At 42.7% G+C, this 22,304-nt stretch overlaps 1 protein-coding gene across 1 annotated transcript; it reads left to right on the top strand.

Annotated features, from left to right (window-relative positions):
• The first annotated feature begins 10,824 nt into the window (after window positions 1-10,824).
• Window positions 10,825-21,877, top strand: LOC129820250 (protein eva-1 homolog B-like). Its single transcript, XM_055877290.1, has 4 exons — window positions 10,825-10,950; window positions 11,279-11,461; window positions 16,537-16,730; window positions 17,299-21,877. The coding sequence occupies exons 3-4, from the start codon at window positions 16,598-16,600 to the stop codon at window positions 17,718-17,720; spliced, it is 555 nt and encodes a 184-aa protein (XP_055733265.1). The 5' UTR covers window positions 10,825-10,950; window positions 11,279-11,461; window positions 16,537-16,597; the 3' UTR covers window positions 17,721-21,877.
• Window positions 21,878-22,304: the final 427 nt, after the last annotated feature.

Below are 22,304 nucleotides of genomic sequence, written 5' to 3'. Positions count from 1 at the left end.
AAAATCCTGAAAGGGAAGAGACATAAAATCAATCTTCTATCAACCTACATTAATATTATGATAATGTCATTTTCCTTTTTATGGCGAACTCCATGTGACAAAAAAAAAGAGTATTGAAGCAGATAACTCTTACTTACAAAGAGAAAAGACAGAGGCATAGAGGGAAGCCCATGGTTGTAGTATTCCCAATGAAGCCAGTCTGGGGAAAGGAAAGAGTGGATATGGAAATACACATCTATTTTATTGTATAACAATGACTACATATTAAAGTGCTTTACTGTATAATAATGACTACATACTAAACTCCTTTACTGTAAAACAATGACTACATACTAAACTCCTTTACTGTATAACAATGACAAAATAATAAACTCCTTTACTGTATAACAATGACAAAATAATAAACTCCTTTACTGTAAAACAATGACTACATACTAAACTCCTTTGCTGCAAAACAATGACTACATACTAAACTCCTTTACTGTAAAACAATGACTACATACTAAACTCCTTTACTGTAAAACAATGACTACATACTAAACTCCTTTACTGTAAAACAATGACTACATACTAAACTTCTTTACTGTATAACAATGACTATATACTAAACTCCTTTACTGTAAAACAATGACTACATACTAAACTCCTTTACTTCAAAACAATGACTACATACTAAACTCCTTTACTGTAAAACAATGACTACATACTAAACTTACAAACCCAGGGAATGCAATAGCTAAACTCACATTGTTAGAATTGTTTTAGCTACTTAAAAAAAAAAATATCCCCCCTCTGAAGCCAAATAATCACAGAATTGAAATTGACCTGAGAGTTGTTAAAATATTCTCAAAAGTAATTTGTCGATTGAAAAAAATATAAATTTATGATATTTCCATACCCGTAAAGGTGTTGTATAGTATTCTAATCCCCCAGTTGGTAGGAGAGGTTAACTATGATCAAGTTCGTGGAACCGTCTTTGTGGCTCACAAATTTCCATAAGATACTACAGTAGAAGGAATTTGCATCCTTTTCTGTCCCTGTCCTGCCTTAAGTCACACGTGAACATCCACACACACTAATACATCCCATCCCATGATACTGTACCCCATGATAAGTTCAGATAGATCACAAAAATGTTTACCGAAAGATGATAAGGATGACGATGATTGATGATGTTTGATTATGATGATTGAGGATGATTGATGAGGTTGATTGATTGAGGGTGATTGATTAGAGTTGTTGGAATGCCATTCATTAATGTGACTATGTTTCATGTTGTTATACAGTCTAATACACAACTGGAAATTACCACCTTCCCATGTGGTTATGAACACAGCATTCGACTACGTTATCATTTCTAACCTTCATTTCCATCAGTAGGCTAAGTACCAGCCTACAGTCATTGGTACCAGCAGTAAACTGGTGTGGATTTTCTAGAATTGAATTACTTCTGGGAGAGTTGTGGGTGGGCCATGTTGTGGTTCAATTTGTCTGATTGGTTGTGTTTCTGCCGTGACACGTGATTTTGAGCAAATCAAGAAGTCACCTGTCACGCGCACCATTTGCACAACGTGATTGAATAGGGGACCGGAGGTTCAAGCCCAACCGACCCCTGCTGGATTAGGCCTTGATGATGAATACTTTAGCTATCGATTTTAGCTTTTGACATTATACATTTACTCTATAAGAGATTTGCGTCAATTCAAATCTGGTATCAGGACAAAATGTGATTCAGTCACCGAATATACTTTAAGTATTTTTATTAAACTCAAGCGGTAAATGCAATTTTCGTATATACGGGTTCTCTGTATCACCTCGCAGGGTAGAACAGAAAACTGGCAGGATGTAAGTAAACAGCTGTTCTTATACGGTGATAGACGTAGTTCCAACCCGTCTGTTGGCCTATCACAGCAGAGGCTGAGAGTGGTTTAAACTTGGTGTCCGGCGCTGTTGCTGTGTAGATTACGCTCCCACACCCCAGAGACTGAGGTCAGATAGCTCTGTAACATTTTTTGAGCCACTTGCACCTGCATAGAAAGCATACTGTTATCGCTCAAGGCTAACCACAGCTTCCCAGCACACTTATCTGGGGCTAACTGTTACTTTCAGCACACACACACACCCAGGCGCCCAGGCTAACAGTTGCTAATATTATATCACATGTGATATAGCATTGGGTTATAGTGCAATAAACACTAACAACTCCAAGATAAGCAGAGAAAGTCAGTTACTCAGTCATTCACAATACAGGACACAACACCAATCAAGCCAGTAAACTAGCTTGCAAGCTAATCATCTGATTCAACATGTCTATGAGAACACTTACCCTAGTTTTAACCTCTGCGTTGGAATACTCTATATTCTCAAACTCAGAATACCGCCGATGATAATACACAGGAAGGTAGTCTGTAGCTAGGTTAACATAGTTATGTTAGCTTATCATGTTAGTTTTGTGTAGGTAGCCAATTAATCCCAAACCCTTTCTAAGTAGCCTAGCTAGCTAGATGGCTAGCTAACCCCAGACACACAGTCGTGTGATCCTGATCTCTGAACATGTATTTGTCATTATACAAATGTATTTACCTAAATATCACTTCATTGCAGGCGTATGGTCAGAGGACGACAGAAAAATAGGTATCCTAGCCAGTCAGATCCCTCTCCTCATATAGCTGTAGGCTATATCCTGTACTACTGTTCTAGCTAGTAGTCAGTGTGGCCCTTGGTCAAATCCCCCCCCCCCAAAATGTTTACCTTAATTTACCTAGGCAAATCAGTTAAGAACAAATTCTTATTTACAATGACAGCCTACTCCGTCCAAATCCGGGCGACGCTGAGCCAATTGTGCTCGGGCCTCTGGGACTCCCAATCACAGCCAGATGTGACACAGCCTGGATTCAAACCAGGTACTATAGTGACACATTTTTTACATTACATTTTAGTCATTTAGCAGACGCTCTTATCCAGAGCGACTTACAGTAGAGTGCATACATTGTATTACATTTACATACTGAGACAAGGATATCCCTACCGGCCAAACCCTCCCTAACCCGGACGACGCTATGCCAATTGTGCGTCGCCCCACGGACCTCCCGGTCGCGGCCGGCTGCGACAGAGCCTAGGCGCGAACCCAGAGACTCTGGTGGCGCAGCTAGCACTGCGATGCAGTGCCCTAGAACACTGCGCCACCTCGTGCACTGAAACGCAGAGCCTTAGATCGCTGCACCACTCGGGAGCTCATGTGATTGGTTCAGAAAGCTTGTCATACAAGACAGCACTGCAATTATAGGCTATTGCGTGTTCAACAATCTGATATATCCCGGTATTTTTTTCTTTTTTTCACTGATGTTGGATATTGGACATACACTACATGACCAAAAGTATGTGGACACCTGCTTGTCGAACATCTAATTTCAAAATCATGGGCATTAATATGGAGTTGATCCCCCTTTGCTGTTATCAGAGCCTCGACTCTTCTGGAAGGCTTTCCACTAGATGTTGGAACATTGCTGCAGGGACTTGCTTCCATTCAGCCACAAGAATTTTAGTGAGGTCGGGCACTGATGTTGGGTGATTAGGCCTGGCTTGCAGTCGGCGGTACAATTCATCCCAAAGGTGTTTGATGGGGTTGAGGTCGGGGCTCTGTGCAGGCCGGTCAAGTTCTTCCACACCAATCTCGACAAACCATTTCTGTATGGACCTCGCTTTGTGCACGGGGGCATTGTCATTATGAAACAGGAAAGGGCCTTCACCAAACTGTTGCCACAAAGTTGGAAGCACAGAATTGTTCTAGAATGTCATTGTATGCTGTAGCGTTAAGATTTCCCTTTACTGGAACTAAGGGGCGTAGCCCGAACCATGAAAAACAACCCCAGACCATTATTTCTCCTCCACCAAACTTTACAGTTGGCACTGTGCATTGTGGCAGGTAGCGTTCTCCTGGCATCTGCCAAACCCAGATTCGTCGGTCGGACTGCCAGATGGTGAAGAGTGATTCATCACTCCAGAGAACGTGTTTTCACTGCTCCAGACTCCAATGGCGACGAGCTTTGGGAAACGTTGCGGCCTATCCTTCAAGGCCCTTCAAGAGGCTCCTCCCAGATATGAACAGAGAGACACCAGTCATGTCATCTTGTATTAGGCCTACATTATTTTTCAGTTAATATACTGTCCTTTGTGTTTTCTTCTGTATGATGTTGTCTGTGTACCTGTATGAGTTGATGGTGATGGCTTTCAAATACCAAATCCTGCTCTGCCCACGTCACAGAGACCTGCTACTTATCTTATAGGACCAGAGACTCCATCCGGTAGTTTGTGAGAGACACCACCAGTGTTCTTAACCAAGTGGACGAGACACACCGAAAGATCGTTGTGTTAGGGACCCCATCACTGGCATGCTATTGGACCTTGGTCAAAAGTAGTGCACTATGTAGAAAATTGGATGTCATTTGGGACGTAGCCTGATTCTTTGCGACAGATTACATGAATGCTTTGCCTAAACTACAGAGACGATGACATTTATCTGCTGCTGCCTCGCCCACATCCTGCATAGGATGCCAAACTAAATCTGTTGAACCATCTACTCTCCGTGTCTGTTAAAGGTGTACACACCCTTCCATGTCAGGATAAGTCCCTTTTTATCTTTATCGGCTTTTGAAAACTATAGAATATTGTTTCTGTATAAAACTAAATTAATGACATGCAAATAAAGAGTATGTTTACCCATTCTGATGTCGAAAAAACGAACTGAAAAATATGAATTATTGTCTCTACCAGGTGTCACTTTTCCTCAAGTATGAAGTGCAGACTCCCAACGGACGCTTTGCTCTCTCGACCACAGGCCCAGTGCCCCATGGGACAAGTCCCGGGGTTAATCCCCACGGGCCCAGTGCCCCATGGGACAGAAGTCCCGGGGTTAATCCCCACGGGCCCAGTGCCCCATGGGACAGAAGTCCCGGGGTTAATCCCAACGGGCCCAGTGCCCCATGGGACAGAAGACCCGGGGTTAATCCCCACGGGCCCAGTGCCCCATGGGACAGAAGTCCCAGGGTTAATCCCAACGGGCCCAGTGCCCCATGGGACAGAAGTCCCGGGGTTAATTCCCACGGGCCCAGTGCCCCACGGGACAGAAGTCCCGGGGTTAATCCCAACGGGCCCAATGCCCCACGGGACAGAAGTCCCGGGGTTAATCAAGTACTCATCTACTTGTCAGTAACACGACGAGGAGGTGTTAAACACGTTTGAACAACTAGTTAGCAGATCAACTCTATCTGGCTCTTGGTTCTCCATGAGTGGTGAGTGAGAGGTAATACAGTAATGCATCATAAAGGCCAAGAGGAATTGTATTGACTGTCATAAATTGCATTTTAAAGTTAGTAATATTAACTATAGTAATAGTTTGTTGGTCTGTAATCTAGCCTGATTTTACTCTGTTAGTTGTGTTTCAAGACACTGATGTGTCTAGTATATTATATACTACAGTTATGAATAGTAACTGTATTTACATTTTGCTGGTCTATAATGTTGCCTGTTTTTTTCACCAAAAATGATTTATACAGTATATACACTAGATGACTGATAGGGGGCGCTGTGTTAAAACCACTGTGCCTCCTATGTCTTGGCACTCCCCCATTTTTGTAAATACTATTTTGGAAGCTATAGAAACACATTTAATAATGTCAACATGAGTTTATTCTATGAGCCCTGGTCAAAAATAGTGCACTACATAGAGAATAGGGTGCCATTTGGGACAGAACCCTACTATATTCTCTTTGATCCAGAGGCGATCTCTGAACCCAATCGCCTTGCCAAAGAGGAGCCGTACCCGCTGGATCAACTAATGAGTGGAATAGAGGGTCAGAACCCAAACACTGATACTGAAACAGAGTTCCGGGTCAACCTCTTTACCACAGACCAAGAAGAAGAAGAAGAGGAGGCATGTGCTCTATCTCTCACTACTGGTGCCTTAGTTCTTTGTTTAACAGTGATTGTGATACACATTGCAGCGTCTTGATCCTCTATAATTTGGTTTGATCCGAGCAAGTCATTGGTATGATCTTTGCCTTCAACGGTAAAGACTCAGGAGGGAGTGGAGATCAGTCACTTGAAGTGATTCATATTCAAGCAATACAGGTATCTATGGTGGTATTGTGTGATTTTAAAAGCTTTAAGTGATTATAACATGGGTATAGTGCACATGTTAGCCAAGCAATAATGTAAACACAGCCTGATGTATGACTGAGAAACACAACCTGAGGTCTGACTGAGAAACACAACCTGAGGTCTGACTGAGAAACAAAACCTGAGGTCTGACTGAGAAACACAACCTGAGGTCTGACTGAGAAACACAACCTGAGGTCTGACTGAGAAACTAAAGACAACCACCTTGTGTCATCGGTTTGTATTCTTAAAGGGGAATGGAAACACTTCAGGATTTACAGTTAGCTGGTGTTCTAAAGCCTAATGTTTCCTTTCCCCTTTAAGACTAAACAGCAGATCTGTGTCAAGCAACAGTTATACTTAATTATCCTGTGTATATGCCTCAAATGACGTGTTTTGTTTTCCTCTCAACACAGAACTGACTCGGATCGCTGAACAGACTGAACCACCAGAGGAACTAAGCAGTAAGGGCCGCCTGCCATGATGGATGAACTTACTGAACTATGACGGTGTTGATGGGTGTAGGGTGAAGTTTCCCCTTGATGCTGATCTTTGGTCAGTTTTGCATTTGGCCCACTATTTTTTAAGGATAGGAATCGGGAGGGGAAGCTGATTCTCGATCAGCACCTGGGGGAATCTTCACCCCGGACCTTGACGCTGATGTTTGGGTGGGAGCTGTACAATCAGTATTGTAGTTTTGGCCTAATGTTACTGTGGTTATCCACTATACTGCAGCTGGTCTTCAATTGATGCACACGACTCACCATTACCTCTGAGGTCCGTTGGCCAAACCAAGTTTCATTATGTATTACTTCAGTGTTTCTCAAACCTGGTCCTGGGAACCCAAAAGGGTACACATATATTTTTGTCCCCCTTGCACTAACACAGCTTATTCAACCAATCAAATGCTTGATAATGAGTTGATTAGTTGAATCAAATGAATTGGTGCTGCTAGGGAAAGAAAAAACATTTGCAAACCTGATGGGATGATGGGATGGCGTATCGCTGCAGAATGCTGTGGTAGCCATGCTGGTTAAGTCTGCCTTGAATTCTAAATAAATCACAGACAGTGTCACCAACAAAACACCCCCACACCATCACACCTCCTCCTCCATGCTTCACGGTGGGAACCACACATGCGGAGATCATCCGTTCACCTACTCTGCGTCTCACAAAGACACGGCGGTTGGAACCAAAAATCTCAAATTTGGACTTATCAGACCAATGGACAGATTTCCACTGGTCTAATGCCCATTGTTCATGTTTCTTGGCCCAATCAAGTCTCTTATTCTTATTTGTTTCCTTTAGTAGTGGTTTCTTTGCAGAAATTCGACCATGAAGACCTGATTCACACAGTCTCCTCTTAACAGTTGACGTTGAGATGTGTCTGTTACTTGAGCTATGTGAAGCATTTATTTGGGCTGCAATTTCTGAGGCTGGTAACTCTAATGAACTTACTTCCTGCAGCAGCGGTAACTCTGGGTCTTCCTTTCCTGTCGCGGTCCTCATGAGAACCAGTTTCATCATAGCGATTGATGGGTTTTGCGACTGCACTTGAAGAACCTTTCAAAGTTCTTGAAATGTTCCGGATTGACTGACCTTCATGTCTTAAAGTAATGATAGACTGTCGTTTCTCTTTGCTTATTTGAGCTGTTCTTGCCATAATATGGACTTGGTCTTTTCCCAAATAGGGCTATCTTCTGTATACCCCCTATTTTGTCACAACAAAACTGATTGGCTCAAATGCATTAAGAAGGAAAGAAATTCCACAAATTAACTTTTAGCAAGGCACACCTGTTAATTGAAATGCATTCCAGGTGACTACCTCATGAAGCTGGTTGAGAGAATGCCAATAGTGTGCAAAGCTGTCATCAAGGCAAAGGGTGGCTACTTTGAAGAATCTCAAATATAAAATATACCTTTTTTGGTTACTACATGATTCCATATGTGTTATTTCATAGTTTTGAGAAAATAGTACAAATAAAGAAAAACCCTTGAATGAGTAGGTGTGTCCAAACTATTGACTGGTGCTGTATGTTTCTGAACAATGCATTAGGCTGCCTTGTTGATATGACAGAGCGGCATAGATTACTGTTCCATTTGACAAGGGCGTTCCTCCTTCACTGCTTTTGCCCGTTCACATCCCGGGCCGGCCACGGTTCAGTTTAATCAAACTCCCTCATACTCTACACCAGAGGTCTTTTCTTGTCCAGGGACCCCTGCCAAGGCAAACCGGTGACCCAGGGACCCCCGCCAAGGTGAACCGGTGACCCGGGGAACCCTCATCATATGTTATCTAAAAACAGCTGTTTAGCTGGTTAAAAAAGGTTAGTCCTGTGATGGCAAATATGTATGGCTAAGTCAACAAAGCTTACCAGCAGTCAGCGGAACTTGCAGTGACTGGTACTCGCAGGTGATTCTTCAAAGCCAATGTCAGACACTCCAATGACTAATTTGCTACATTTGTTTTATATTTATTTTATTCAGAAATAAAGTTGACATCAGTAGAAAAAATATATTGTTTCTACTGTAAATATATCATTTTAAAAAAATACTTGATTCTGTTACTAGTGATTTCCTATAAAAAAAAATACTTTGGGGGAAAATGCACTTATTTTCATTGTAAATATTTCCGTGCACCGCAGTTTGAATATTCCTGCACTACACCATAGTGAGAGTGTTTTCTCTACTGGACATGAACATGTGCTGTGTCTCAAATGACCACCTATTCCCTATGTAGTGCACTTTAAGGGCCCTGGTCAAAAGTATATAGCGTTCCATTTAGGATGAAAACATGACCAGCAGCCTTGGCTTGGTAGAGACCACAATGCCCGTCTATGTGAGGAACCAGCTCTAGGTTCATGACTGGGCTGGTCTCTCCCACCCGCCAGGCCACCCAGGGAACACATTATTCATGATCAATACCAGTCCGTAGGAGGGAACATTATTCATGATCAATACCAGTCTGTAGGAGGGAACACATTATTCATGATCAATACCAGTCTGTAGGAGGGAACACATTATTCATGATCAATACCAGTCTGTAGGAGGGAACACATTATTCATGATCAATACCAGTCTGTAGGAGGGAACACATTATTCATGATTAATACCAGTCTGTAGGAGGGAACACATTATTCATGATCAATACCAGTCTGTAGGATGGAACACATTACTCATGATCAATACCAGACTGTAGGAGGGAACACATTACTCATGATCAATACCAGTCTGTAGGATGGAACACATTACTCATGATCAATACCAGTCTGTAGGAGGGAACACATTACTCATGATCAATACCAGTCTGTAGGAGGGAACACATTATTCATGATAATACCAGTCTGTAGGATGGAACACATTATTCATGATCAATACCAGTCTGTAGGAGGGAACACATTATTCATGATCAATACCAGTCTGTAGGATGGAACACATTATTCATGATCAATACCAGTCTGTAGGATGGAACACATTATTCATGATCAATACCAGTCTGTAGGATGGAACACATTACTCATGATCAATACCAGACTGGAGGAGGGACAAACAAACAGGGCTCAGCTCTCCTTGTCACAAATAAAGCCCTCTCATGCAAGTCTTTTGGGTCATTCTTAACTGTGATTGGTGGACTGGTGGTCACGGAACCAGGATAGAACTTCTTGTGGCCAATGGCATTGAGCAGCAAGAGGACAGAATGATTCTATGGCGGTAGAGAGGGATATGAGAGGGTTTGAGAATTTGAGGAATTTCAGAAGGGGTATGTTATTGCTTAGCAGTGTCAGGAAGAGGACAGGCCTGACAAAACACAGGCGGTGGCAGCAGGAGAAGAAGATGGACTGTACCAAGCACCGTGACCAGTCTGGTACGTGTATACAGTGTAGTACAAAGCCTAGTTGAATACAGCCGGGGTCAATTTTTCCCTATGGGATGTGGTAAATAAAGTGTATAGTTACAGCAGTGGCTCTCTGGAATTCCCCTGCGCCGTTCCATCATTGTTAGTCAGGGACCTGTGGTGTGATTTGGGTTTGAGACTTCTTTTAAAACACAAATGTTTTCTCTAAGACCAACCTTGAGAAACCTCTCGGTGACATCAACCACATAATAACTGCTTTTGAAGCCATTAGACTGACTGCCACATCAACACTGTTTAGCTCAGAATAGCTCTTTAGAGGGATTCAAATTCAGTTTTTTGGTTGTAAAAGCCCCTTCAGAATAATAAGAAACTACGTGTATTCACTGATCTCATAATGTGATGTATGTCTATGGTTTACACAATATAACCGCATAAACAACTTTTAAGATTTACACTGACAACCCGCTTTTACATTTTCTGTCTCAGACTTCACCTGCTGGTGTGAAACGGTTTATTTAGACTTTGCCAGAGACATATTGTTGAATCCCCAAAACCCTGTGTCTGTTCCAAATGGCACCCTATTCCCTACATAGTGCACTACTATTGACAAGGGGCCATAGGGCTCTGGTCAGAAGTAGTGGACTATGTAGGGAGCAGGGTGCCATTTGGGACGGAGTCCCTGAGACCACAACACGGAGGTTGTTTAATCCCCAGTCAGTCCCTCCCAGAGCAGCAGCACACCAGAGCCCTGTGCCGACAGTAGTCTACTAGCTATTTCCTGTTCCACCCTCCTGGCTAAACACTGAACAGAGCTACCGCACTGTGGCATGGCCCACAGCGGAGATCACCATTCACCGTGCAGTCACAGGCCCATGTCTTGGTGAGCAGTGAGACCCTGACAAATAGGGACACTCACTACAGCGCAAGCATACATCAGAGTAAGTAGTGTATGAGGATTTGGGAAAGCCTTTTTAGGGTGTTTTGGGGTTTACTCGCAATCCATTTAACTGTGTTTTGGTTTTTGTTGTGTGTTTGTTTAATGTTATAGAGATGCTAAATGCTAATCAGGCACCATCCTCCCTCACGCTCTCTTGCTCTCTCTCTCTCTCCCTCTCTCTCTCTCTCTCTTTCTCTCTCTCTCTCTCTCTCTCTTGCTCTCTCGCTCGCTCTCGCTCTCTTGCTCTCTCTCGCTCTCTTGCTCTCTCTCTCTCTCTCTCTCTCTCTCTCTCTCTCTCTCTCTCTCTGGAAACACCTCCCTATTGACAGCCTCTCTCGGTCCCGGGTTTGGCTGGTCCTCTTTCTGGTTGTGGTGTACAGCTGGCCCTGATGTCGAGGAGAGAGGCAGCAGCACTTTTCTCTATCTGATTCTGTCTCTAGCTCTACAGCCTTGGATCTGCAGTTCAACAGTCTGATCGGACTCCTACTCCTCTGCACCTCTGGGATCCTCAGGTTTGTCCTCCACTTTATTACAGTCTGTTGCGATATTTGCTTTACCCGTAGATCGATGGACAGCTGCTTCTTCGAGACTTGGAATCATTGTTGTATCTTTATCAGGATTAAGGTGAGTGTGTGAGATTAGTTCTGCGTTCACTTGTCACTTTAGTTCTGTCTGTAGGTCCTCATGATGATGATGATTCCATGGTGATGAGGATTTATTGTCTTGCCTTTTAACATGTGATGTTTTCTATGGAAAATATTGGTTTCCTAACAATTTCATAAATAACTTTATTAGCTTACCTAATGAAGTGATCCTGTACACTGGAAGTAACAGGATGTGGGTTTATTAGTAGACTGTTCCTCATACTAATGTCTGTACATTATAATGACAGACTATAAAAACTCTTTATAGGCTCAGTAGCAGCAGCAGAGAGCCATACCGGCTCGACATCCTCCACACACTTATCACAGCAACAGGATGAGAGCCGTCCGTCTCCCGGCCTGACGCACATGTATGTTGTTAAACAACACATGCGCTTTTGGCGTTTTTTGTTGTCACTATGTTTGTTGTATTATGACAACAGAATCTCCTCATCCCTCCCAAGTTACTCTGTTGTAAGATGATATCTGTTTCAAGGCACCAATGATAAGAATAATACCCTATACATTCAAAGGTTTTGAATTTCATTGTTTGAATCCAATTGGATTATCTAAGCAGGAAATGTGTCGGGTTGAAGGCAGAGCGGTTTATGAGCTATATAAACAATCACAGCTGCTGACCCTGTGCAAGTTATTGGGAGGTGTTAAAGAACTGTGTGACTAAAGAGGCACATGTCTTCTATCACAAGTTACCACTGATATGTTGCCTCCGGATATTTTGAGATTTTGAGAGAAATTTTTATCACGGTACTGTTTCTTGTTGGCTGTGACAAAGTTTTATGGTTGTTTGTGATAAAACTGTCTGGAGAATGTGCCTTGGTGGGAAGAAAGAGAGGGACAGGAAGGGGAATCCACAGGGAGTAGAATGTGTTTGTAAGGGATTACATTTCAAGATGCCAACACATGCCCACAAGTACAGAAATTTTTCTAAAATATGAAAAAAACAAAATGTAAAAAGGAAGCCATCGACCCTTCTTAACTTGGACCTTTTTCAATCTGTCTGACTCATAGCTAGGAAACACTAGCGTGGTAATTTGTAGGATTTGGGAAATGAAAACTGAGGCCATGCAAGGCCTAATTAAATGAAAACATTGTTTGTCTTTGAATGAACTGAAGTCAAAACAACATTACTCACAGCGCTTATGTCATTAAAGCCTGGGGGAAAATAACAAGGATGGAGTTGGTGAGATATTTCAAAAGTCAAATCAGTTATCCAGCCTAAATAACTAAGTAGATAACTCAGTGCTCTGATAGGGTAAGGCAAGTATGGGTAACTGCATATGTGGAGTGTCTGAAAGTGGGTTTTGCAAATCAAGTGGGAGGATCAACACCAGTGACTGTGTCAACCTAACAGCTAATTCGGCAGTTTGGTTGCCACTCAAGGCTTCCTGTTTCCTTGTAGCATTTTAACTAAACCGGTTAGGCAGGTTAGGATTATTAACGTAGCAGGTTAGGATTATTAACGTGGCAGGTTCGGAGAACTAACGTAGTAGGTTAGAATAACTAACGTGGCAGGTTAGGATTATTAACGTGGCAGGTTCGGAGAACTAACGTAGCAGGTTAGAAAAACTAACGTGGCAGGTTAGGATTATTAACGTGGCAGGTTCGGAGAACTAACGTAGCAGGTTAGAATAACTAACGTGGCAGGTTAGGATTATTAACGTGGCAGGTTCGGAGAACTAACGTAGCAGGTTAGAATAACTAACGTGGCAGGTTAGGATTATTAACGTGGCAGGTTCGGAGAACTAACGTAGCAGTTTAGAATAACTAACGTGGCAGGTTAGGATTATTAACGTGGCAGGTTCGGGGGAACTAACGTAGCAGGTTAGAATAACTAACGTAGCAGGTTTGGATTATTAACGTGGCAGGTTCGGAGAACTAACGTAGCAGGTTAGAATAACTAACGTGGCAGTTTATGAGAACTAACGTAGCAGGCTAGGATAATTAACATGACAGTTTATGAGAACTAACGTAGCAGGTTTGGATAATTAACATGGCAGTTCATGAGAACTAACGTAGCAGGTTTGGATAATTAACATGGCAGTTTATGAGAACTAACGTAGCAGGTTAGGATAATTAACATGGCAGTTTATGAGAACTAACGTAGCAGGCTAGGATAATTAACATGACAGTTTATGAGAACTAACGTAGCAGGTTAGGATAATTAACATGGCAGTTTATGAGAACTAACGTGGCAGGTTTGGGTAATTAACATGGCAGTTTATGAGAACTAACGTGGCAGGTTAGGATAATTAACATGGCAGTTTATGAGAACTAACGTAGCAGGTTAGGATAATTAACCTAGCAGGTTAGGAGAATGAGGTTAAGGTTAGGATTTTTTCTTTTTTTTTTAACTTTATTTAACTAGGCAAGTCAGGGGCAGAACAACAGATGTTTACCTTGTCAGCTCAGGGATTCAACCTTTTGGTTCCAACGCTCTAACCACTAGGCTACCTGCTGCCCCAATTAGGCCCCTAAACCAGTTAGGGTTAGGTTTAGCTAAAACGCTACAAGGAAGCAGCAAGCAGCCACACAAAATGGTCTTGATTGGTAACCAATCTATCCAATTAGCTGTTAGGTTTCAATACATTCACTGGTCTTGCTCCTCCCACTTGTTTCACAATGCCCACTTTTAGACATATTCCAGGTGTGCAGTTCACTATGGGCTTGTTCAACATTGTAGCCGACAGTGCAGGCGACTGCCGACTGACTGATCTACAAATAACCTTGCATCATAAATAACTACTCATTATTATTTGTATATCAGTCAGTCAGTCACTATTTAACCACAATGCATCATGAATTTGATACTCTCGAACACGGCCCATGACTGGGGCAAGGCAGCAAGACCCATCATCTCCCATGAGTCTGTGGACCAACAAAGCAGCAACGCTGCCATGGCGACCACCATTTAATTGGCTAAATGTGCCTTTGCGAGTTAACAGGGTCAGGGTCTGCTGCCAAGAGTCGGCGGGATAAAGATCAGGGTGGGAAAACACAGGGTCCTGATGGGCATGATTTTAAACTGAGGAAAGAGGCAGAGAAAGAACAACATTCTGCCATTGCACCCACTGTTGTTGAATTGCATGCAATGGACTGATTGTTAAGAGGGAGGAAGTCAGTCATCAGTTACAGTGGTGGTAAAAGTCCCCAATTATCATACTTGAGTAAAAGTAAAGATACCTTAATAGAAAATGACTCAAGTAAAAGTGAAAGTCACCCAGTAAAATACCTACTTCAGTAAAAGTCTAATAGTATTTGGTTTTAAATATACTTCAGTATCAAAGTAAATGTAATTGCTAAAATATACTTAAGTATCAAAAACAAAAGTAAAAGGACAAATCATTTCACATTTCTTATATATTAAGCAAACCAGACGGCACAATTTTCTTGTTATTTTCATTTACGTATAGCCAGGGGCACACTCCAACCCTCAGACATAATTTAAAAACGAAGCATTTGTGTTTAGTGAGTTCGCCAGATCAGAGAAAGTAGGGATGACCAGGGATGTTCTCTTGATAAGTATGTGAATTGGACCATTTTCCTGTCCTGTTAAGCATTTAAATTGTAACACGTGTCAAGGGGAAATGTATGGAGTAAAAATAACATTATTTTCTTTAGGAATGTAGTGAAGTATAAGTTGTCAAAAATATAAATAACAAAGTTAAAAAAAAAACTTAAGTAGTAGTATTTATAGTATTTTTTACTTAAGTACTTTACACCACTGGGCAGTCATTAGATGTATGATTGAAACCATGGGATTTCATCAACGCTTGGGATTTCATCCTATTCCCTCCCCAAGTCCCCAGGTTCACCCTCAATCTCTGTCTGAAGCCTACGTTTGTTTGTCTTCAAGATCTCTCCTCCCTCTCTCTTCGGCTCTCCTCTCTGGAGTACGACATAAGCTTCTCTTCTCTCCCATTTCCCAGAGGAGACCCCACACTGCTCTTCTTGGTATGCATGTGTGTTTCTGTGGGAAAAGTGAAACCCCCACTCTGAACACACAAGAAAGGGCCAGCCAGGTCACTGCTACAGAAATACCATAAATACAAACAGATGAACAGATAACGGGACACAGAACTCGGTTAGGAAAGCAAGCTGACTGACTATGGTGTCCTCAGTGGGGACTATGGTGTCCTTAGTGGGGACTATGGTGTCCTCAGTGGGGACTACGGTGTCCTTAGTGGGGACTATGGTGTCCTTAGTGGGGACTATGGTGTCCTCAGTGGGGACTATGGTGTCCTTAGTGGGGACTATGGTGTCCTCAGTGGGGACTATGGTGTCCTTAGTGGGGCGTATGGTGTCCTCAGTGGGGACTATGGTGTCCTCGGTGGGGACTATGGTGTCCTTAGTGGGGCATATGGTGTCCTCAGTGGGGCTACGGTGTCCTTAGTGGGGACTATGGTGTCCTCAGTGGGGACTATGGTGTCCTCAGTGGGGACTATGGTGTCCTCAGTGGGGACTACGGTGTCCTTAGTGGGGACTATGGTGTCCTCAGTGGGGACTATGGTGTCCTCAGTGGGGACTATTGTGTCCTCAGTGGGGACTATGGTGTTCTTAGTGTGGCATATGGTGTCCTCAGTGGGGACTATGGTGTCCTTAGTGGGGCATATGGTGTCCTTAGTGGGGACTATGGTGTCCTCAGTGGGGACCATGGTGTCCTCAGTGGGGACTATGGTGTCCTCAGTGCCAGTATAACTGTGGGGAATACGTGGAGGCATTCTGTTACATTATCATCTCTAAGCCTTCTGAGACTCAGTGGAAGAGAGAATGAACTCAAGACAGTGAGACACAGAGCTGGCCGTCAGAAAATGACACAGTTCCTCCCATTGGCCATGACACCAAGTGTCATAGTAGAAGATAAAATGGTGATTACTTCCTGTCTGTGGGGGGGCAGTTATAATACGTAAATTATTTTTGAACCACAGGACCTCGTATTGGAGACAGGCTGGTGAATGGTTGTCAACAAACAAGGAGACAAGCTGGTGAATGGTTGTCAACAAACAAGGAGAGAGGCTGGTGAATGGTTGTCAACAAACAAGCAGAGAGGTCAAAATGGAACCAATTAGGAAAGACATGGAGCTGCTAAGTAACAGCATGGCTACCTATGCTCACATCAAAGGTAAGACCCCCCTTGTGATTTTTGATTATAGTTCTAAGATAAAGTGACCCTTTGTTCATTATTTTTATTTAATATTGTCTTTTTATTTTTATTTATTCATTCTGATGCTTTGAGAATTGCTTCAGAAAGAGCCGTAATCTCTGTGTAGAACTACGATCCGTTCTAGGGACTTATGTGTACTGTCTGCTTTGGCGTGACACCCCTGTACTGTGAAAGTCTCTGCATGCTCACCCTCTCAAATATTGTGTAAACGTTCTCATTTCCTGCACTTCTATTACAGCTAAGGGAAAGTGGCTTATACAGTCAGAACAGACAGGGGCCTTTTTCTGCTCGTACTCACTGTGAAGAGTTTTGACAGGAACTGATACCCATCAAGGCATTCTCAAAGCACGGACAATTCACATGCTGTTGTTGTATTTAGTTTGAATGAGACTACGAATGGCCCTATTGAACCCCTGTCAATGTAGGTGATAGCCTCTAAACCTGCCTGATCTCACAAGCTCACAGTCAGTGTGGATTTACGAGGCTTTTGTAGGTGAGTGATCTAACAATCTGTTGTCCCATCCAGCTAACCCAGAGAGCTTTGCTCTGTACTTCATGATGGGTGTGTGTTTTGGCCTGCTCCTGGCCCTGTGCCTCCTGGTCACCGGCATCACCTGTAGGACCCGCCGTACCAATAAGCCTTCCCCCTCCCCAGAGAGGAGACAACTGAGGGAGTCCAGTGAAGAAGAGGAGGATGAGGAGAGTGTGGATGTGGAAGAAGGGGAGGAGTCAGAGATCCCTAAAGTGACGGTTGCGCCCATGAGCGACCGCAGCAGCCAATCGAACGGTACTTTGAGGAGCGTGAATGTGTTTGCGTCGGCGGAAGAGCTGGAGAGGGCGAGACGACTGGAGGACAGGGAGCGCATCGTCAGGGAGATCTGGAGGAACGGACAGCCTGATATACTGACCACTGGAACAGGGACCATCGGACGGATACACTACCACTAACGGACTAAAGTGACTAATGGACCTAAAACACACGGTCTGAACCCTGAACTAATTAGGATTGGTCTACTCCAGATTAACACTGTAGCTGACTTTATTAGGCTGGCACAGATTCATCTTCAACTTTCCATTCAATTATTTCTTTAACGTTTTTTTTGTACAAACTTATTTCATTATCATTCATGTACAGTTGTGGCCAAAAGTTTTGAGAATGACACAAATATACATTTTCACAAAGTTTGCTTTATGTCTTTAGATATTTTTGTCAGATGTTACCATGGAATACTGAAGTATAATTACAAGCATTTCATAAGTGTCAAAGGCTTTTATTGACAATTACATAAAGTTGATGCAAAGAGTCAATATTTGCAGTGTTGACCCTTCTTTTTCAAGACCTCTGCAATCCGCCCTGGCATGATGTCAATTAACTTCTGGACCACATCCTGACTGATGGCAGCCAATTCTTGTGTAACAGGGTTTTATTGGTGATTCCCCTTGCCACTTTATTGTTAAGCCAATGGGTTTTTGGTGTTAGTTTTGTCTTGCCTTCACCTACTCAACATGGCATCTTATTGGCTGGTTTGCGTAGCTTGCTTACGAGGGAGGATGTTTCAGTTAGAATCGTCCCAGTGAACAAGCACCAAACCAGCGGTAAGTTGTTGGTTGCAAAGCACTGTACATCAAAAGTGATTTTTATACTCCCAAGTGATGATTTAAATGTACAATTTATATACATTTGTTTGTAAATGTTATTCGAACATCACACATAAGATGCAGTGTTTTTTGGAGAATATTTGTTGTGCATTTTGTTGAAAAGAATTGCCGCCAGTACTAGCTAGCAACTTACTGTGTCTGGTGGGGGGGGTTCATATATTTTGTACAGTGCGTGAGTGCAGAGTTGGATGGTGAGCCGTGCATTGCATGACGTGCAATTTTGTGCTGTTCCTACCAGGTACATTGTTAAAGATATTATATTGTAATTGTATTATTTTGGTAACTACATGCCCCAGTGAACAAGCACCAAACCAGCGTGCGTGAGTGCAGAGTTGGATGGTGAGCCGTGCATTGCATGACGTGCAATTTTGTGCTGTTCCTACCAGAATAAATCTCCATGACTGGTGCTACACGTTGGAATTCGTGTCGAGGATTGATTGTACACAACGCAAGAAGAGTACTGTTACACTTGCATAATCAATGCTTGGAGTTAGTCAGAATTTGTGGGGTTTTGTTTGTCCACCCGCCTCTTGAGGATTGACCACAAGTTCTCAATTGGATTAAGGTCTGGGGAGTTTCCTGGCCATGGACCCAAAATATCTATGTTTTGTTCCCCGAGCCACTTAGTTATCACTTTTGCCTTATGGCAAGGTGCTCCAACATGCTGGAAAAGGCATCGTTCGTCACCAAACTGTTCCTGGATGGTTGGGAGAAGTTGCTCACGTAGGATGTGTTGGTACCATTCTTAATTCATGGCTGTGTTCTTAGGCAAAATTGTGAGTGAGCCCACTCCCTTGGCTGAGAAGCAACCCCACACATGAATGGTCTCAGGATGCTTTACTGTTGGCATGACACAGGACTGATGGTAGCGCTCACCTTGTCTTCTCCGGACAAGCTTTTTTCCAGATGCCCCAAACAATCGGAAAGGGGATTCATCAGAGAGAATGACTTTACCCCAGTCCTCAGCAGTCCAATCCTTGTACCTTTTGCAGAATATCAGTCTGTCCCTGATGTTTTTCCTGGAGAGAAGTGTCTTCTTTGCTGCCCTTCTTGACACCAGGCCATCCTCCAAAAGTCTTCGCCTCACTGTGCGTGCAGATGCACTCACACCTGCCTACTGCCATTCCTGAGCAAGCGCTGTACTGGTGGTGCCCCGATCCCGCAGCTGAATCAACTTTAGGAGATGGTCCTGGCGCTTGCTGGACTTTCTTGGGCGCCCTGAAGCCTTCTTCACAACAATTGAACCGCTCTCCTTGAAGTTCTTGATGATCCGATAAATGGTTGATTTAGGTCCAATCTTAATGGCAGGAATATCCTTGCCTGTGAAGACCTTTTTGTGCAAAGCAATGATGACGGCACGTGTTTCCTTGCAGGTAACCATGGTTGACAGAGGAAGAACAATGATTCCAAGCACCACCCTTCTTTTGAAGCTTCCAGTCTGTTATTCGAACTCAATCAGCATGACAGAGTGATCTCCAGCCTTGTCCTCGTCAACACTCACACCTGTGTCAACGAGAGAATCACTAACATGATGTCAGCTGGTCCTTTTGTGGCAGGGCAGCTGAAATGTTTTTGGGAGGATTCAGTTCATTTGCATGGCAAAGAGGGACTTTGCAATTAATTGCAATTCATCTGATCACTCTTCATAACATTCTGGAGTATATGCAAATTGCCATCATACAAACTGAGGCAGCAGACTTTGTGAAAATTCATATTTGTGTCATTCTCAAAACTTTTGGCCACAACTGTACTGGCCTATGACAAAAGTGTGGCACAATACAATGTAAGCTTCAAAATTGTATTATTCAATTAGTATTCAGATAAATAGAATGTCATAATCGCTGCTCCCAATGGACACACATAATAAGTAACATGAAAAATACCCCACATTGATTTACATTACAGACAGCTTGAAGAACCAACCACCAACATTGCTGCCTCTTCGGGTATAATGTCAACATTCGCTTATGGACTCTTCTATGGTTTAACGCTGCTCCCACACAGAGTCGGTTCCAAGCTCCAACGCTCCAGGCTAATCTTAGCCGGCTAGAAATCTTCCCACAGAATCCTCCCAGCCTTTAACCCAGCGTTAGCCACCACCTCTGACCCCATCACTTCCTGTGTTACCCTTTCAAGTCCCAGCAGCCTCTCTGTTACAGCAGCAGCAACACTGCAGCAGCTCTCCCCTCAAGGGAAGATTGTTGAGGACTTATGAAAAGGCCACAGATACCTGTTCTGCATTCCAAATGGAACCCCATTCCATAATTGGGGAGGACGGGTTCATGGTAATGGCTGGAGCGGAATCGGTGGAACGGTATCAAACACATGGTTTCTATGTGTTTGATGCCATTCTATGAGTTCCGTTCCAGTCATTATTATGAGACGTCCTCCCCTCACCAGCCTCCACTGACTACTATATATGGATTAGAGTACCATTTGGGACTCATCCCTTTAATACCGCTTCAGTGAGTGACTCTAGTCTTTGACTTGAGAGGCTATGTAACTTGACTTGAGAGGTTATGTAACTTGACTTGAGAGGCTATGTAACTTGACTTGAGAGGTTATGTAACTTGACTTGAGAGGCTATGTAACTTGACTTGAGAGGTTGTGTAACTTGACTTGAGAGGTTGTGTAACTTGACTTGAGAGGCTATGTAACTTGACTTGAGAGGCTATGTAACTTGACTTGAGAGGTTATGTAACTTGACTTGAGAGGCTATGTAACTTGACTTGAGAGGCTATGTAACTTGACTTGAGAGGTTATGTAACTTGACTTGAGAGGCTATGTAACTTGACTTGAGAGGTTGTGTAACTTGACTTGAGAGGTTGTGTAACTTGACTTGAGAGGTTATGTAACTTGACTTGAGAGGCTATGTAACTTGACTTGAGAGGTTGTGTAACTTGACTTGAGAGGTTGTGTAACTTGACTTGAGAGGTTGTGTAACTTGACTTGAGAGGTTGTGTAACTTGACTTGAGAGGTTATGTAACTTGACTTGAGAGGTTGTGTAACTTCAGTCTGCACAAAGTTGCATATTGAGCATGTGATCATTGCCAAATGCTTTATTTGAAATTGGCCCGGTAAAGACTATTTCAGTCCACTGCTAAATTCCTAGTCCTTATCACATTGTCCTAAGCAGACTTTTCTTTGGCCTACATAATGTCTAAAACAGGTTAGAAACTATGCAAAATATCCTGTTGAGTCCAAAGAACTTCGGATACTACAGCTTTGAATGTGTACAACTTAAAGGGTTAGTTCAGCATTTTGGCAATGAAGCCCTTTAATATCCCCCTTTCGCCTTTATTTCCTTCCCCAGATGAACTTGTTGATACCATTTGTATGTCTCTGCATACAGTTTGAAGTTGCTAACCAGTGTTAGTGCAATAACTGGAAGTCTATGTAAGTTAGTTTAACAGATTATTGTGAAATAAACGAAATGCTTATTGGATTTTTTTTTTCATGTACAGTACACGGATTAATTTAATATATACTGTTAAGAAAATTGTAATACCCACAAAAACGAGTGGTGAAAATTGTGTAAAACCCACAAAATACAGTGTGAAAATTGCATAAACCCCACACAATGCACTGTGAAAATCGTGTAATAGACAATAATTTTGTGTGCCTGTCACGAATTTCAAATAGTTAATTTTACAATAAGTACTGACAGTGTGTTGGAACAGAGAACACTGCTAGCATTAGCTTGTGACACTACCTCCAACTTCCTTCACACTGGACGCACATATAAAAATGCTATCCACAAGTTCATCTGATAAAGGGCTTAATTTACCAAATCCCAAACTTTAATACTAGATATGACTTTTCTTCAGGGGTTTGATATCACAGGTCAAGCTTAAGAATGTGTAAAACTAACA

This window comes from Salvelinus fontinalis, chromosome 22 (assembly GCF_029448725.1).
Source record: "Salvelinus fontinalis isolate EN_2023a chromosome 22, ASM2944872v1, whole genome shotgun sequence".
NCBI classification, from domain to species: domain Eukaryota; kingdom Metazoa; phylum Chordata; class Actinopteri; order Salmoniformes; family Salmonidae; genus Salvelinus; species Salvelinus fontinalis.
This window is presented reverse-complemented; position numbering and strand designations above follow the sequence as displayed.

Bases quoted from the DNA above. Each gene is read 5' to 3' on its own strand.
- LOC129820250 (XM_055877290.1), top strand. From the start codon at position 16,598: ATGGTTGTCAACAAACAAGGAGAGAGGCTGGTGAATGGTTGTCAACAA. The intron at 16,731-17,298 runs GTAAGACCCCCC...TGTCCCATCCAG, and splicing joins TACCTATGCTCACATCAAAG to CTAACCCAGAGAGCTTTGCT.